The sequence below is a fragment of the Struthio camelus genome, chromosome 8 (assembly GCF_040807025.1).
Source record: "Struthio camelus isolate bStrCam1 chromosome 8, bStrCam1.hap1, whole genome shotgun sequence".
NCBI lineage: Eukaryota > Metazoa > Chordata > Aves > Struthioniformes > Struthionidae > Struthio > Struthio camelus.
In genome coordinates, this window is record NC_090949.1 from 18,055,090 (window position 1) to 18,073,478 (window position 18,389).

The 18,389-nt window shown below is 34.6% G+C and overlaps 1 protein-coding gene across 1 annotated transcript in view; it reads right to left on the reverse strand.

The window, feature by feature from the left end:
• Positions 1 to 209: 209 nt before the first annotated feature.
• The window catches only part of ABCD3 (ATP binding cassette subfamily D member 3), a 38,998-nt gene continuing 20,818 nt past the window's right edge, over positions 210 to 18,389 (reverse strand). Inside the window, exons 5-23 of the mRNA XM_068952441.1 lie at positions 18,278 to 18,347; positions 17,298 to 17,395; positions 16,464 to 16,587; positions 15,378 to 15,434; positions 12,515 to 12,657; positions 12,120 to 12,189; positions 10,671 to 10,740; positions 10,443 to 10,540; positions 10,233 to 10,324; positions 9,545 to 9,633; positions 9,392 to 9,464; positions 8,069 to 8,132; positions 7,562 to 7,639; positions 7,402 to 7,467; positions 7,220 to 7,309; positions 6,882 to 7,001; positions 6,347 to 6,451; positions 4,169 to 4,225; positions 210 to 3,371 (exon numbers count right to left, since the gene is read on the reverse strand). Of these exons, the coding sequence (XP_068808542.1) occupies positions 3,294 to 3,371; positions 4,169 to 4,225; positions 6,347 to 6,451; positions 6,882 to 7,001; positions 7,220 to 7,309; positions 7,402 to 7,467; positions 7,562 to 7,639; positions 8,069 to 8,132; positions 9,392 to 9,464; positions 9,545 to 9,633; positions 10,233 to 10,324; positions 10,443 to 10,540; positions 10,671 to 10,740; positions 12,120 to 12,189; positions 12,515 to 12,657; positions 15,378 to 15,434; positions 16,464 to 16,587; positions 17,298 to 17,395; positions 18,278 to 18,347 (1,642 nt within the window). The 3' untranslated portion in view covers positions 210 to 3,293. The remainder of the gene's footprint in view (positions 3,372 to 4,168; positions 4,226 to 6,346; positions 6,452 to 6,881; positions 7,002 to 7,219; positions 7,310 to 7,401; positions 7,468 to 7,561; positions 7,640 to 8,068; positions 8,133 to 9,391; positions 9,465 to 9,544; positions 9,634 to 10,232; positions 10,325 to 10,442; positions 10,541 to 10,670; positions 10,741 to 12,119; positions 12,190 to 12,514; positions 12,658 to 15,377; positions 15,435 to 16,463; positions 16,588 to 17,297; positions 17,396 to 18,277; positions 18,348 to 18,389) is intronic.

An 18,389-nucleotide genomic window follows, 5' to 3' on the forward strand; every position in this document is an offset into this window, starting at 1 on the left:
CACACCTAAAAGCATTTACATCATCTTTTTGTTAAGGCTACAACTGGATGGCACCGTTTGGCTGATTCCAGCATGAATTTCAGAGAATAACACTGACTTTATAAGCTGAATGCAAGTCAATATGTTCATTAGATGATTTGTTGAACATGCATTCACTGTACTGTTACAAAATTCCTAATCACACCATCAAGAAATATAAGAAGTCTAGATATATTTTCTCTTCAGATTTATTATTTCAGAGGCACTTAATGTCTTACATTTATATAGCGCCACTTCCCCCTCGGAAGCACTTAACAGTATTTACATACAGGAATGTTTCCCACCACTGTTGAAATGCAGCCATCTGACTACTACCAGCACATTTTTCAAAGCATCAACAGTTTGAGACTGAAGACATTTATTAGTATGTGTCTTAGTAGGATAGATTAAAATTCTAACTTCCAAACTTCCAACTTGTGCTATGAAAAAGACCTAACAGCTAAAATACAGTACCACAGTGCAATTCCGCAACAGAACTGAGACTTGATCATTTTCATTAGATTTTACATTCCTTCATTAGACAAAGTCTATCTTTAAATAGTTTAATGTAAGGCCTTTTAAGAATACCATTCTAAAACATCACTCATTTTTGTATTTTCTTTATAAGTCTCTCTTACAATCAAGCTCTGAAGAATATTTTTCTTTCCTCCCAACATATTCAGAAACATTAAACTTTTAGGAATCAAGTTCCTGGCCCTAAAAAGATATTAACACCCTCAATTTCCATGAACTTCATGGCATCTATAAAGGTAAACCTGTTCCTCCTTCGTTATGGAACTGGATAGAATTTTGTATAATCTTAGAGCTACTTTAAAAAGTAAAATATGTTATTAATCAATTGAACTGTAAGTACCATGGGACCAGTCGCTGAGGTGTGATACAGAAGTGTTGTGAGCGGTTCTGCTTGTTATTCCAAAAAAAAAAAAAAAAAAAAAACCACCAAACACCACAACATTAAGCTATCCCAAGTCCACGACTCCACTACAGAATTTGCCCTACTCACAAGGAAAATAGCAACCTTCTCATTTCAAAGATTTTTTTTTTTGCTTTATCTTTCTAAAAGGCTACTAAAACATTCCTTTAAAGAAAAGTAGTTGCATTTGGGTTCATAACTTGCACAAAAACAGCCATGTGGCAGCCATATTTTCATGGTTACAATGAAAAGAGACTACAACCTCACATACAGCATGCTGCTACCTGCTACATTATAAAATCAGGCTGATGTGAGAATTTGAGTGTACAGAAAAAATTAGTAAAATGTAGTATCTTTTTTCCTTCCTGGAACAAGCACAAAAGTTTATCCTGGTGACTTATTCTCATTGAGATGCTAGATTTCAGAGAGGCATTTCTGATTTTCATTGATGCCCTCTACTATCAGTCTACTGTGGTTTCTGGACTCTTATGCTAGAGTAGCTATTGGCATTTGAGTACTATGAAAGGACATTACTAGTGACAGGTATGGGCAAGAATTATGCTAAACAAAAAATATTAACAGGTAGCAATCTCAATTTGAAAGACAGTGACTAATTAAACTGGGTAAATATTAACAGATAGCAGTGCATCCAAATACCTAATTTTTTAAAAACTAAACTCTTGATAAAAGATGTACAGAGAGCACATTTATTGCATATTTTATGCATGCCTTCACATAGTGCATTTCTATGTTGTATCTTATGTGGAACACTAAAGAACTATTAGATTTTCACTGTACACACATTCTATTTTTTTTTTAGAGCCCAAACAACAATTCAGTTTGAGTTATATCTTTGCATTCCCTGACCATAGAAATCATTTTGCTGTATTTGTGCTTGTCAATGTGATGTGGCAGCCACAATAATCATTCATATGAAGAATTGGTTACAATAAGCTGTTTAAATAGTTTAGTTTCTTTAATGTGATTTGGCATCTGGAGTAAGAAAACTAATAAGGATTAGCAGTAAAATAACAACAGCGAGAATCACCAGTGAATAATTGGTATCAGAAATCAAGAATCCCCTGGACAGAAATGAGAAGAAAATTTGAAGGACGAAAAGCAACATTTTAGGCTTTGCATAGAGTTAAAAAAAAAAAAAAAAACAAAACAAGAAGTACCATCACCACTTATTTTCAAATTCAAATCTGAAGAGCAGCCAAAACCATGAGGAGATACGATTTTTTTTTTGTTTAAAGAGAGAAAAGGGGGGGATTTGAAAAAGCAACTGCTGTGAGTATCACAGGACTGAACACACAGGACAGATGAGTATCTGCTACTTCACAGACTAACATTATTTCCAGAAAACAGATGATTTCAGGATATACTTCTGAGTCCATTCTAACTCCTACTGATTTCAAGATAAGAATGATTGATTCCACACTCCTCTACTCTTACCTGTGGGAGTCATTCATTTCTTTAGAGCTGAAAATATCAACAGCCCCATGCGAAAAATATTCAAAGATACACAGAATGTCACTTTTCCTGTTCTTCTCCTGTCAGCTCTTTCCTCTCTCAACTGCCTCTCAACTCTTCATTACCACAGTATTTCTCTGACAGGAGAGGGCTGGGGTGGGGAGAAGGGTGAAGCTCTTGCTAAGCTGGGAGAGAATGAGAGAGGCGAGCAGCAGACAGAATCCTATGCAAGGCAAAAACTGAAAGAGAATCTAAAACCCACCAAAGAATAAGCTTAATTTTCTTAGTCGAGGAAATTAGTTCCATCTTTCAGTTCAGTTCATCCTTTACCAGCAAGGGCATATTGGCTACATCACAAGGCTTGGTCAAGGAAAAGACTCTTTCATCAGTCTAACACAGGGCACAGATCTGAAGATGGGAGAGTGTCCTGCACCATGGGAGATAACTCAGAAATATGCATAGAACAGAGAGCAAAAAATCCAAGACTGCTTTGCAGGAACAAGAGAGGTAGCAACCCTAATTTTAACAGGGCTTTTCACTGAAGGGAAAGAAGATCTACAAAAGTCAAATCAGCTGATTTCAAATGGTTTGCATCCCAGGATGAATCAAGTTACACCGATTTAAGCCCAATTTAATTTAGGCAGGTTTTAAAACCACAAGAATAAGGACATTCTTAGTACATATTAATAATTAAACCAACATATACACAATTAGCAATATCCTACATAATAGTAAATGCTTAACAGCTTGTTTTGGGTTATCCTAGTTAATTTGTTTAAGAAACAAGCTGAATAGTTTTATTGTACAATGTCTGCCATTCTGTGTTTCCTGTAATTATCAGTCTCTGTAGCAGCGCAGCTTATGAATTTTAAGATCCAAATTCAACTGTGTCTTCAGTTATCTTCTTGAACTCATAATTTCCTCTACCATCCATGTGCAAGTAAAACTGTGAAGTGAAAAACATACATGTTATGAATTTCCCTCCAAATTACTAGCTCTATAAATGCACAGATACATAGCATTTTGAAGTGGTTTTAGTGCAAAATCTTTAACCAACTCAGCTGGAGAAAAGATACGTTTCTCCTACCACATGTTCCAGTAAACCCAATTACCTCTGAAAAAAAAAAAACAAACAAAAAAGCTATACTGTTTTTGTTCATATCATTCATCAGTCTGCTGATGGTTATGCCTAGGCTTAGCACTGATACCTTGTTTGTAAAGACAGTATAATTTAGGTATACATTTACCCCTGTGCTTTAACTCAGGATTTTTTTTTCCATAAAGAGTTTACCTGTGCAAAAAAATAAACATAATAAAATCTTAATCTGGAAAAAAGCTCATCTCTAACACATGGAGATGTTATATTTATGCACGAGTATATTAGGCACCTTTTGAAAGTAATACTTTATGCTGTTTTACTTGACTCTGTTTCAAGTTTTGTTTGAAGCTAAGGAAGATATCAAAGACAGTATCTAGTGAGCTAAAAACCTTTCCTGTTGTTGAAGCTACATTTATAGACACATTTAAGGATTCCAGTTTCTTCAACTTTCATAATCAGAAGCATACAAATATTTCAATTACTGCAACTGGACTGTGAAAGCAAAGCCTTTTTAAAAGACAGAACATGATTCTTTGGAAAGTAAAAATGAGAACACTGAGTTTTAAAGTAAATTTACTAGAAGTCAAACACCACAACTCTCAACCAAGCTACAGATATCCTTAGCAAAAGCAAAGGCTACATACGTCATGATGTTTCCAGAGCGACTTTCTGTGAGAGACAGTGAAGAGAGTGATGCCAACCTACAAGAAGAAAATACACACAACACCACCTAACTCGTAAATAAAATGAAATTAACGGCTTCATTTTTCACCTTACTAAGAGCTAAAAAGGTGAAATTCATGAACATGAACTTCAAGACTATTAACATGTAGTCTCAATACAAAATGTTACAATAAAAAAGGTTTTTTTTTTTGTTTATTTCCACATTCTTTTCCTCCAGATAACTGGGTAAAATGTAAAGTGAGCTGGGCAAGGAAGCAGCTAAAAAATAACAAACCTGGTGTTTAAGAGAACAGCAATTTTAACAGGAAAAAGTTATAACTAATTATTCACCTTTAAATTGTCAGTGTAAGTTTATAATTTTCCTTTGTTTCCTAGCAACTTGGTTAACTAGGCTCCCCTAATGATCACACTGACTAAAAGGTGAAAAGGTTCTGATAAACCCTTCAGGTTTATCAGAAAGGTTCTGATAAAAAGGTTTTTTTTTCCCCCCTCCTCCTTTCTGTAAGGTCAGATTAAACAGAAGTTCAAATTTTCAGTAAAATGCATTCACCACTTTCCAACAGTAACTCTAGAACAAAAGTACAGACTGGCATTCAAGCGTTAACAGGGGAACAAATACATGCAAAAAACACTTTACAAAGTTTTCAGTGTGTCAATATTAACTTGCTAAAATTAGTTCAACAAATGCCTATTCTTTTGCATAGAGTCCTCATTAGTGCCAATTTACTACTATTACTACAGAAGGCTCCTAAAGTCCCATCACAAGTTTTAAGAAAATATTTCAGTAGGTGCACAGCTTCTCCCCATTATCATTCTGAAGATATTGCTACTCAATAACTAATGCCATTTCAAGTCCATTTTCCCCCAGACTAAGAGGTGAAATCAGTATTATTGATATTTTACATGGCATTTCTTAGGCTCTGGTAGGGAGAGTATTAAAAAAAGGAATAAGAAAAGCATATTTAACATTATCACGTTTAGACAGTTTTCTTAGATTGTTTGGCTTTTCACATCTCCAGATAGATGGAAATGGTAATTTCCAGCCTTTTAATTTTGTTGTCCTGGCCAAAAGAAGCCTTTTATAAGAGGAAAAAAAAATTTCTTTAGGTTATTTGCCTTCATCTGACATTCTAACAGTGCATCTGGAAAAGTAAGGTTACTTACTAGTAAGAATTCTCTGATATACAGAGGCCACATATAAATTTAAATTAACTGTTGAGATTGCAGAACATTTATTGCTTTCTAGTGTACATAACTTTGTACTTGGCATAAGGCAGAGTCCACCTTTGCATCATCTCAAGTTTCCTCTCAACCACAGAGATATAATTCTATAAACGGAAGAGTTTAAGGAAAAAAGATTATACATGGTATTGGACTACATATTTCAAAGAATTCCCATTACAGGATAACTTCTATCTTCTCAGCCATGGAAAAAAAGTAAAATTTTTCTTAGCACTGTGACCGCATGGATCCAGAAGAAATGATCTAGAGTGGTTTGGCAGTGGCAAAGTCCTCCTTACAGAGCACTGACTTGGGAAGGCCTTGGACACCTGGATGCACAAAGTTGTCACGCACCCACTGAACACTTGGTTCTGCAACCTAGCCTCCTGATCTTTTCTCATGCTAGGTTTAAAAAAAATGCTAGGCAGAGCACTTATCAGAAACACCTTTCTCTAAGGCAGTAGAGAGACTTGTCTATAGTTGAAGGATGCAGCCTGGCCCTCACAAATCACATGAGGGCAAAAAGATTCTCTCTCTGTAAGGTGCCACAGAGATATGCAGACTGTCTGGATTATGACCAGGCAGTGAATAATTTGCTATGCAGAAAAAAATGGCTGAGAAATTAGGAAACAGCAGTGGGCATATTCTAGTTTAGATATTACTATGCAGAACACAAGGGAGAACAGGTAAGATGCAAGATTGTGCTCTGTAGGCACTACTACAGGAAAAACATTCTAAACTCTGAAATGATAGCGTATGTGCATCCATTATATGAGGACTACCATTCAAAGACTGAGCAACCGGCATTGCTAGCAATTTTGCTTCCACAGTTCAGTGGAACTGCATGCCAAAGAGCAGTGAGAACATACCAGTGCTTTCTCATATTATTTACTGGGAAGCAAAAAGAAAAAGCTTACCTTTCGGCAATGGCTGTAAATGTAGCCTTCTACATCAACACTAACGGCACTAGTGCATTCATCCAGAATTGCAAACTGGGGCTTATGATAAAATAACCTTGCCATCTGGAATGCAAACCAAAATACTACTGTAGGCACAGAACCACAGCAAATATTGCAATATTAGAAGTTAAACTAAGAAGCAGCATCCAAAAATTTACTGTGGCATGACTTCTAGTTTTTTTAATTGGCATTAACTGAAGACTGGAAATTTGAGAGCTATACATTATCTTTGCAGATTTTTGAGAAACCATTATCTTGCAAATTCTGGTTACATAATCAAAAGTGTACGCAGTAGTAAATGTTTAACGGTTGCTATTAAAATAGGAGTACAGGTATTTTTACGTACTTCTCAGTACTCAGGTAGTTAGGGTTTTTTGGCTTTGGTCTTTAAGTATTAATAAATATTTGTGTAATAAAAAGAACGCTTACAACTCAGATTTCATTTTCAACCTATTTCCAGTACTTCGTAAATATTTACGCTTTTGAAACGTACCGCCATTCTCTGTTTTTCTCCTCCACTGAGTACATCCATCCAATCCTGAACACTATCCCAGCCTCCTTCACGTTCCAAGATGTGACCCAGCTGAACATTATCCAAATACTCCTTCAGCACCTTTTATTGAAACAGTAATGACAAGTAACGCTTAAGTGAATTTTAGATAAGAAACAATTGAAAAAAAGCTATGAAGTGTTATACTATTATAAAGGTATACTATCAACCATACTATTGATATTAAAAACAAACTCTATACAATATTCTTAATAGTGACTTAAGTATTGAGATGAGACTTAAGTGAGAGAAATAAGAGTTACTGAACTAATTATTGTTACCTGGTCAGAAATCCCTTTCTTTCGTTGATCTTCTAAAGTATCTGGATAGATAACTTGATCTCTGAGTGTTCCAAGAGTCATATATGGTCTCTGAAATAAAGTTACAAATAAAAGTATGTCCAATATTTATAAACGCCGTCATCCAATTCGGGAGCAAAAGAACACTAATTACTTCGCCTTACCTGAGGAACATAAAACAACTTTCCTCTTATAGGTTTAGTTAGACGTCCACCAAACAAAGGCCATAACTGCAACAAGAAGAGGTTTAAACTTGAGGAAAAAAAGTCCGATTATAATAGCGTTTTGGACTCTCTCACCTTTTATTTAAAATTGCTCCCTTACCTCACCAAGAACACGAAAAAGTGAACTTTTCCCACACCCATTCGGCCCACAAATCAGAACATTTGCGCCAGATCGAACCTAGGAACACAAAGCCAACACATATAAATGGTAATGAGAAAATACTGTTGAAAGTTTGTATGAATAATAAGACATGCTATTGTCCTCACAGGCTTGTACATAGTTTTTGACAACACACTGAGTAACTTCCACCAATAATTAAAATTTTTCCATCTAGTTTAGCACCACCTGTGGATTGAATAAAACAGGCTTTTAACAATGAAAACATTTGGGGGGGGGGGCAATAGCTTATTACAATTTTTCTTAAACTATCACCATAATGAATTTTGTTCAAAACATTAAGCATACCATATAAACACATCCTGTCTTCCATTTTTGTTTGCTTGCTTTTAATTTATTCTTAATTCAGAGCAGGTCTGAAACAATCATCTTCACTTTAAAATGTTTTATGAAGCATAATATGTTTTTCTATGATATTTAAAGCCTTACCTCAAAATTAAGGTCTTGAATCAAAACATCTCCATTAGGTGTCACCAATGGAACATGATCAAACCTGTTTGTAAAATGATATTGTGGAAAAAAAAAAAAAAAAGAGAAGAGAACAGCTGCCTAACAGCAGCTAGTATTGGATAGTTACTGAAAGACTTTAGGAACATAGTAAGACTTCATTCAGTACATTGTACTACAGTCAGTACATAGTTTCCAGCTATCAGCAGTTAAGGAAGTTCTTGAACCAAAGCGGTACCCCTGCATTTAACAGACTTCTATAGTTCCCCCCCCCCACCCATATATTTATGTGACCGTCTTCTGAATCCTTCCAAATCTTCGGTCTCTGAAGCATCTTGTGGATGCAAACTTTAACTTTTAGTTTTTAACTAAATTCTTCAGTTAACTAAATTCTAGGTCTTTAGTTTTAGTTAAACTTTAGTTTTAGTTAAACTAGTTTAGTTTAAATCTTTAGTTTTTGACTAAAGAACTAAATTCTTTAGTTTTAACTAGATTTTTAGTTTTTAACTAAACTCTACATTTAAGTTTTAGTTTTTACAAGCCTTAACTAAATGTAATGATGCACTTTGTTTTAAACTTGCTAGTGAAACTGGATTCCATTAGTTCTAGGACATACAGCATATGACTTCTCTACTGACATTCTCCTCATCCTTTAGTTTTATAGCTCTATCATTTCCTTCCCCCTATGCACTATTTATCTGCTTTCCACAGTGACAACATCAAGGCTATTTTATTTAATCTCTTAACTTGCCTTACTTTATTCCTCTGCTTTAGCAGTATTACTATGTCAACACTATTTTTCAGACTGCAAAACACTGAAAAATGAATTGTTACATCAGTACATAGTACTTGATAACTATCAATCAAGTATTTCAAAGCATACTGAAATACAGGCAAGTGTTCTGAAAATTAATACAGATTTGCCACTGATTTTTACAGCTGAATTTTATATGAGAATAATATCTGTAACCAACAGATTCCTGAGCAGAAATCTCATAAAAAGTGTTAACAAAACCATCTGGGAAATACTATTTCAAAGGAGAGTAGGATATGTTATTGAAAAGGCTAATTCCAGACAGCAGATAATATAAAGTCTTCTGCTAACATTAGAGGAAAAGGATTAACTTACCAAATAAGAATGCTGAGTAAGGGTAGGGGAAATTATTTGTAAATAAGCTATCATACAGCATGAATTGCATATTGTAATAAGGTACATTAAAAGCTCTGTTGACAGTGGTACAGGAAGAGACTAAAAAGTAAAACTAGTTTAAAAATATTAAAGTTGGAATAACTTTGTATACATACTTAATAAGGTTATCAGTGTTGACAATTTCTCCAGATCCAGGAATCGGAGCAAAAGCTTGCGTTCTATCCGCATCTTAAGTTAAGAAAAAAAAGTATTAGAGACTGAACTACTAGGCATAGATTCAAGTATTGCATACTATATGTCACATTTACCTTTTTCTTGAGATACCATAGTGCGCTGATATTTGCCACTGTTCAAGTCCTTTAGAACCTGCATTAATTCTGTAATTCGAGCTGTGAAACTAAAACCCAAACAAACTACAAGTCATTAATCATTAGAAGTGTTAGGAATTATAATTCTCCACATAAGCTCTAAATGAGTACTCTAAATTCTCAAAACTATGCATAAAGTTACTCAGCAGATTGCAGCAAAATTAGCCCAGCACAGGAACAGAAGTGCTTATATTTTAGAGTTGCACTGAGGGTCTCCAACTTCAGCAAATTTTACTAGAACCTCTTCTCATAATAGCCAAATATTTATACTTTAGAGAAGAACTTTTCTTCTTAAAAAGTAAATTCAAGGACTTAAATTTTTGGTAAAATAAGGAATATATAACTGATTTACATGCATTTGACAATGTCTTTACAATTAATCATTCTAACTGTATGCTGCTGCTATTCAGATATGGAATCACTAGTGGAGACAATTAACATTACTTCAAATATAATGTTTTTCAAATCAAATGCTTCTACCCACTAGATTTTTAGGGTGTTTCAATGAAAAAAGCACATAAGTTCATTTTGCTTTAATTCTACAGTCACCCTTTTAAAAAATGAGATGAGAAATGGCAACAACATAAATTTGAGGGAGATTATTTTACTCAATTACTATTAAGCTTACCCAGCCAATCTTGTCATTTCACGACCCGCTAGGACTATTCTGCCCAAAGCTTGAGACATTCTCAGCAGCATTCTTCCACTTTGGTAGTAATCCTGAAGTAGGGAGGAGGAGAGGAAAAAAAAAAAAAAAAAGGAAGAAGAAAAATAAGTTTCTTTACGTGGACTGACAGAATTTAAATTCAGGAAATTGTTCTTATTCTCTATTGTTTACCTCCAAAAGTTCTGCATGGGTACTATTTTGATGGCGAGGATCAGCCAGGTTCAAAAATGGACGACTAACAACCAGGTAACCAACCACAGTGGCAAGGTCTGTAGTTTTTAAGAGTAAATATTAAACTACACATTAATTAAAATAATAAAAAAAGAGAATGCTCACGTAAAAGTTTTAACACTTCATTTGTTACCTGTAGAAGACCATTAGCACTGTGCAAACACTTACATTTGGCGATGATAGTATCAATGAATCCCATAGAGAACCGGAACAAGATGAAATTATGCAAATGTTCCACCTGATAAGTTACAGAAATAGAAAGGTCAAACTATATAGTAATGGTCTTACTCACTTTCATTACATTACAGAAGTTTGTTTCCAAATATAGCTATTTGTTTTTCAGTAAGCCACAAATACCTCAGCAACGCCTGTGACCTAACTGTGATAAGCATTGCACAAGTGTCCCTGCTGGCAAAGACTTGCACTCTGCTTTCAAATGTAGATAGTTTTGATCTAAGGCAGTGAGAGAAGAGTAACTGTGGTGGGTAAAAAAGGTAAGTGGTAAAATAAAGACCATTTTATCAGAAGCGTGCATGCTGTGCTTATGGCCTACAAGTTTATTTTTAAATTTGATAACTGCAGCAGCTGAAACATCAAGCCACCATAACTGATGCACATTAATATACACACCAAGACTAACAGAAAGACTAGAAGAGAGTTCTACCGGTGAGATTAAAGAACACACAGAATAGAATTTGCAAGAAAGAATGAAATTGTGTAGCAGGAAGAGAAAGAGGAAAAGTGGACAGAAACACTCAAATCTGGCAAAACAAACAGCAGAGACATTAAGATAGGAAAGAACTGGTAGACAGAAGAATGAACTGAAGGACCCTTAAGCTCTGAACATACAAATTGAAGGTATAGGAAAAGGAATCAAACAGTAAGAGACAAGACTTATACAAGCAGAAGTAAAACAATATTAAGGATCATTACAATTTTCACTATGCTAAAGGTATTAAAGAAAAATCAGTATTAAAATAAGAATTAGAAACACAATTAATTGGAAAGTAACATATTTAATCATGGGAGCTATGAGTAGTTTTAAGTAACTACTTCTGCCTGTGCACAGCCACCTTAGACACTTCTACTTCTCAACTTTTCCCTTATATTTTCCATATTCACTCTATTATTTTTGTTTGTATTCAACAGTAATTCTGAATGGGATAAGAGATACAAGTCTTTCAATTTCAGTTGTTTATTGGCCAAAAAACATTGATAGAGATTAGTAGTACATGACAACCTTTCAAAAGGTCAGATACTGCAGAATTCCATAACCTTTTCTGTGTTACACAGCGTTTTAATTACAAGAATTACTGTAATTGAAATCACAGTACCAATTGCTACACAAATTCATTAAGGTGAAGCTGACAATCAGTGAAGCGAGTTTAAGATTGCCAACACATAATCAGTGGTTCCAAGAATATAACCTTAACTGAAATGGAGTTAAGTAAACCCTTCTCCAATCCAAAGCTTTCACAAACTCTGACAATATAAAATTGGAGAAAACACTGACAGAAGATCAGCAAAAAAAAGAATAGTTAAACTTTATGAATCGTCACGACAAAAATTCATTACAGTTTTTCTTAAAAATATTTTAAAGGCTAAAAAATTTCTTACCAGTTTACGGAAGGTTTTGTGAATAGTCTGTTTTTCTCTTAAGTTTCCATTATAAAAAGCAATTTCTTCACTTAAAAGAAAAAAAGAACGTAACTATTTTGTTAAAGTCTTTAAAGAAGTCAACTACAGAGCATAGAAACATAATTCTTTCAGTTATCTTGTGAAATAAGAAGAGTTTTCACCACATTAAAACATAGGTTTATTATACCACAGCTACAGTTCGTCTTTTGACCTGGGCATATAAGATACATAGGAATTACTTAATAGTAATCCGCATAAAGATATATAAACCTTGCTTAGGACTGACTGCATCAGATTTTTCGAATAGATTTTTAACATCCAGCCTCTATTTATACACCATATTACTTCATCTTACTCTCCAAGTAAATCTATACCTGTTTGTAATAAGCCGTGAGTTGACGTATCTGTACTCTCCTTCATATTTTTGTTCAATAATAGTCATCTTGCCAATGGGTCTCCTTAAACGTGTAAGGAAAAACCCTGAAACAATCAAGTATGCCATCATGCTAGCTGGACCCTGTGAACAAAACAAACAAACAAACAAAAAAAACACACACCATATAGATGGCCTCAAACTGCAACATCTGTGCCCCAAATTCCTAGAAAGCATTAGTTTCTTCATTCCTGCCTCCTAAGCATCTCCATTACTAAACTCTTGCAATTCCCATTAATCACATTTCTCCTCTTCCATGCTAGAGGCAATACTTCCTTTCTCCCAATTCTCTGTCCCCAAATGACCTTCTCATCCCAGCCTTCTATGCAAGTTTATCTTCCCCCCGTGCAATCTTCCTGTCCTACTATCCCTGCTTAGTAGAAATTCTCTGGTTCTTTCTCACTTCCTTCCTTTCTCTTCTACCCATTTCTTTTTCCATATTTTTGCTACAGCTATCATAATTGTCAATATTTCAATCCCCTCTCCTCTGCTTCATCCATGCATCTCCAATACATAACCTGCTTCTCACAAGCAGTCTTGGTAGGGAGTTCTTATTCTTCTGAATCCTAAGCTTCGGTAGACGAGGGCTCACTAACAGCGACATGAGCCTCTTCAGCTGTAACATGCTTGAATATCACTGAAGTGAAGCATGGCAAAAAGCCAAAACCAAACTAAATTTGACATAAATCATTTGCAGATCTGTATCAGGAAGAGCAATGCAAAGACATCTGAGTGACTATGGAAAAATTAGCTAGGTTCAGATAGGCCTATCAGCTTAGTCTCAGAGATGAAGTTGGTGAAGCTGGGTGCTGGCATTAAGGATCAAGCAGAAACCTTTGGATGATGAAATAGGACCAGTTGAGGTACAGAGCATCAGCCAAGCCCACCTTTGGAAATTTGGCAAGAGGCTGGCCATCACTGCATTAAAGAAGTTTCCCAAGATGTTAAATTACTGTTGCAACAAGCAACCCAGCCAAATCTAAGGCTTTCTTTTATTAAGACTTTTGCCAGCTTAACAAAAAACAGCCTTGTGCTTTATAATGCACAAAATATTCCTAGGTAATCTTAAATTTATTAGAAATGATTTTCCAACATTTATTTGATACAAGCAAATGCCAGAGACCTCAGTACTATCCCTTGATTTGTCAGCCAACAGGGAGAAACACTCCTCTTTAGCAATAATTTCATAAACTTCAAAAACTTTGGGGAAACAGTAGAAAATTGCCAAAGATGATGTTAAAGTCAAGAACACACACACACACACACACACACACACACACACTTACTTGGATCCTAACTTAGATCTTGGGTTTTCTGATAAGCTCTTGTATCTTAGACTAAACTTTCATAAAGCCATGCCACACAAGTGACCTGAATTATAAACCAAATTTCTTTTCTTGTAATTCCTTCTGCATTAACACACCCATACAAATAAAGAGCCACCAGAAATCAGTACCAGCATTAGTTTACTAACATAGGCTGGCAAAACTTTTCCCTGCTCTTGGCAACTTAACAGTTTACAATACCTTACTCCAAAATCTATGTTGCATGACCCAGAGCTACTCTTTGAATCCTGAGTATTTTTGATAATGCATTATTTTTTATTTTTAAGTTGAAGAATTATTTCTGTAATGGCTGAGGTTATTAATTAAAGGATAAAAGAGGGGTTGGAGAATATAATGGTTATACAGGATTTAATAAAATTTGTTTTTATTCTTATTATTAAAAATTAGCTTTTTGATTTAGCACTTAAAACATCAGCAACTTTGTGACACCAGGAAAAAAAGACACTATTATTACCATGCGGTACTCTGTACATTCAGTAAATGGAAGAAAACACTTTTTGGAAGCAACAGAGTAGAATCCAAGGTAGTCTTTTTTTTCTTTTTCTTTTTCTTTTTTTTTAATTTTTTTGCTCTTAAAGAGACGTGATCGTAATATTAAATGCCAAATAATTTAGCATTTTTAATACTAAATAATATTTAATGCTAAATAATGTTGGTTGTAAGCTTCCAGACAACAATCTTAGTAGAAACTGAAGTGTTCTGATTTTACAGTTAAGTTTTTTACAGCTCGTGCAGTTGTTATCAGTATTATAGTAACTGTTATTATTATACAGTTGACATAACCATGGAATAGGTGAGAATAGTAGGAATCAAACAAGCAATTGAGGAAGAAATACAGCTCCTGTCCTATATTTTCTTCAATCTTTCCTCACGTCCGGAAATATATTTATCAAATAAAACAGTTAATAGCTTGTCATTTCAGAAACAATTTTTGTTTCAACAGTACCAGCTCTTTTAACTGTGTTCCTTTCCTTTCTTCCCCTTCCAAGCACTGCAGAAAAGCATAATACGCTGGTTCTCACATTTCATCAATGAGAGCACTAAGCTCTACACAAGGAATTGCTCTGCTTACGTAGATTGCAAAGAAACAAGAGAAACTCAGGTTTCTTCTTTAAATGAAAGTCATGCAAGATATAATACAGCCAGAAAGGACATTTTCCTAAATAGGATTTTTTGAGTAACTGCTAGAAGAAAACAAAACAAAACAAACAAAAACTTCCCTGCATTTTAAACTAGTTTGAGTGTATGCAAATTCTGGTATTTTTGTTTGCCTCAAACTAGAAAGCATTTAAATGCATTAAAACCTAGTGTACAAGCATATTTCCAACATATCCTTTCAAATAATGGATGAATCTATAATTAACATATAGTGTTTTCCTCAAGACTCCAAATAGATGCAATGCTATAGCCAAAGAAGAAGAAACTTATTTATAATACTGAAAATAACACACAGTTTACCTGCGCTCCTATTGCACTTGTTAGCTTGAAGATATACAAAACTATATCCAAAAAAGGCTGCAACAGAAGGATAGAAAAAAAGTGTATTAGAACACCAAGATAACATCAATATAAAAACATTCCAAACTCACTCCCTCCCAAACAGTTATTAGTCTGCATTAAAAGCACAATCTTTGAAACTAACTACTAAATAAAAGGAATCTCAGCCACATGACATTTTCCTGGCCACATTCACACAAGTGAACATAACACCATGATCTTCAAATAAAATACAAGGCATTAAAAAAAAGTACTTCACTATTTTAAATCTATAACAACATCATCTTTGCTCACTAAGAAAAGTTAGACTAAACCCCTTTCTTAATTGAAGTAATTGTGAGAAGTGGAAACATGCAGAGCAGAAGAATAACGTCGTGTAGTTGCCTACATACCTGATGGAAGCAATGTTCCAATCTGGAAGAATCCTGTTCAGTACGTTCTCCTCCCCTCTCCCAAAGCTATAGCAACTGAACTATGGATTCGGTAGCCAGAATTTTTAAACCTAATAACTTTTTGCCTTTACACTTATGCTTACAGGAACAATATAGCCTCAAAGAATATTTTCCAAAAAAAAAAAACCTAAAAATTTTCACATTATTAACTCAAAAAAAAAAAAAAGATTGACACCTGAAGCAGGAGGAAACACTTACTGAACCCTAACCCCCTACCCAAAATTATAAACATAACTAAAAAAAATTAAGAATTGTTTTTCTTCTGAAATCTGAATAACTAGCTGAGAAAGTATACTCATTAGTGTTCAACTACAAAAAAGTAGCAATTTTTTTTAAACAAGATCTAATAAAAAAATGACAATCCACCACAATGCTTTAGGAAAGGGCATGGAAAAGTGAGAGACTAAGACAACAATATAATATCTCACTCAATTCTTTTTAGCACCGTACTTTGATCAACACACATGAAGTAATATCCTACTATAAACAATGTACTCTTTAAAAACGTGTTATTTCAAACTATTATTTTGAGCCCTGACATAACACCCTAAATATGCACAACTATTACTCAAAAGTTTTCTTATGAAAGACTCACCTTGCTAAGGTTTGAGTACAGGTCCACTACACTGTTACAGAATTTTTCAACGTCCTGTGTAAGGAGTTGATCTGGATTAGCTATTCTGTTGTCCAGATTTCCCATTTTGTAGTATGTATAAGCTCTGAAACAAAAAAAGGTTGGGCAGAAATAAATTACCTGGGACCTCAAATAACTGGAAAACCTCAGCATCACACAATTATAGGGGAACATAGTTTAGACATTAAATGACTATGTGGAGCCAACATAGCTTGTACTTTTGCCTGACCAGTTTCAGATTAAATTCTACAGAAACGTTTAGACTCCAGGATGTCTTCTTAGTTGAAGCTCAGTTCCAGACTGCTCTATGCACAGGTGCTGCACTGCAGTTAGTAAACCCTCATGAAACTCTGCTCCAGCTCACCGGACAATCAAAATTCCATGCAGAGAGACATAAGCAGCCACTCAGGCTCACACATCCAACGCAGTCTGCAAATTTATCATCACAATCTCTCTACTATGTGAAAGTAACTAAAGGACTTGGGTAGTTGACCCAGTAATGGAAGCAGTACAGTGCATTCATATGCAGTTAAGCTTTCATATCTGCAGAAATCAAACTTTTTTCTAATGGAGCTAACTTTGCCGTCTTCACACCTGTGCCATGGACAATATACAACCAGGGATAAACGACTTACGCTTACCTGAAAGTTGACTGCAACTAAAAGCCCTTTTTAAACAGTATACATACTAAGCAGCTCACTACTTTCTTACTATGTACTTGAAATGACGTGCTTTGGTTTTAATCATATAACTTCATTTTAAAAACCATTAGTCATTTAACAAGTTGTTACTTACTTAAGATATTCCTCATAGAGGTATTTGGTGAGTCTCACTCGGAAACAAAGTTTCAGTTCATTTAGACCATACTTCAAAAAGTTATTCACTAAAGAGATCTAAAAAGAAATAGCTACATAATAATTTAAGGCAGAGATATTTAATCAAGAACGAACATACTTAGATCGGTTTGCACAGGAACATGCAAGCAATTAAAACAAGTGAATTGCCCCCTTGAAGTTAATAGTAACAGTCAGCACAATTAAGACTAACCATATCTAAGTGTCTGTAGGACTATGGATCAGGTTCTGGTTTGTATTTTTAAGAATCCCAAGTCTCAGTGGGTCTTATCATATCCAAAGATACAATGTTAAACAGTGTTCAGTTAGCCTATCTTTATCTCTCCTAAAAAGCTCTAGAAAAGAATTACCATTTGACAAACACTACCTACAACCAATTGATTCATTTTCAAGTCTATTTTAAAACAGCTAAATTATCTATTAATTTATAATAATAATTTACTTCTATCAGGTGGGGGTCAAGATGTTGACAGGGTGAAGGAAAGCTGAAGGGAGGGAAAAAAAAGAAAAAGATTTAGAAAAATTAGTAAGTGGTTTAGAAAATTAAAGGCTAAAAAGAAAACCTCTATTTTCAATAGTGTCAAGAGAATCCCAGAACTAGAATATTTAAACATCAGATTCCAATCCATAAAATGTTATTATCCTGTACTATAGATGACAAGTTAAACTGTTTCTCAAAACTGCCATAAAACAAATCTGAAAACCTAAATATTTGTCAGCAAAATTTTGTAATAAATATCAAAACTTGTGCTGAGTCTCCCACATACTGAAGCCAGAAAGTGAAATCTATCTTAATGCAGACCTGCACATGAAACAACTGATTTGGGGGGTTTGAGACGCTCATTTGAGATCTTTTCTCAGTTTTTTAATTTATATTTTAAATATTTTCTACTAAAAATATGACAACAAAAAAGCACTTACAGCAGGCATTGCAGCAATAAAGTTGAACAAGTACTTCTTGAAATCTTTTCTGCTGCGACCAATGATGGCACTGCAAAGGACCATAAGCTAAGTGTTAGCTGCAAGAGAAACC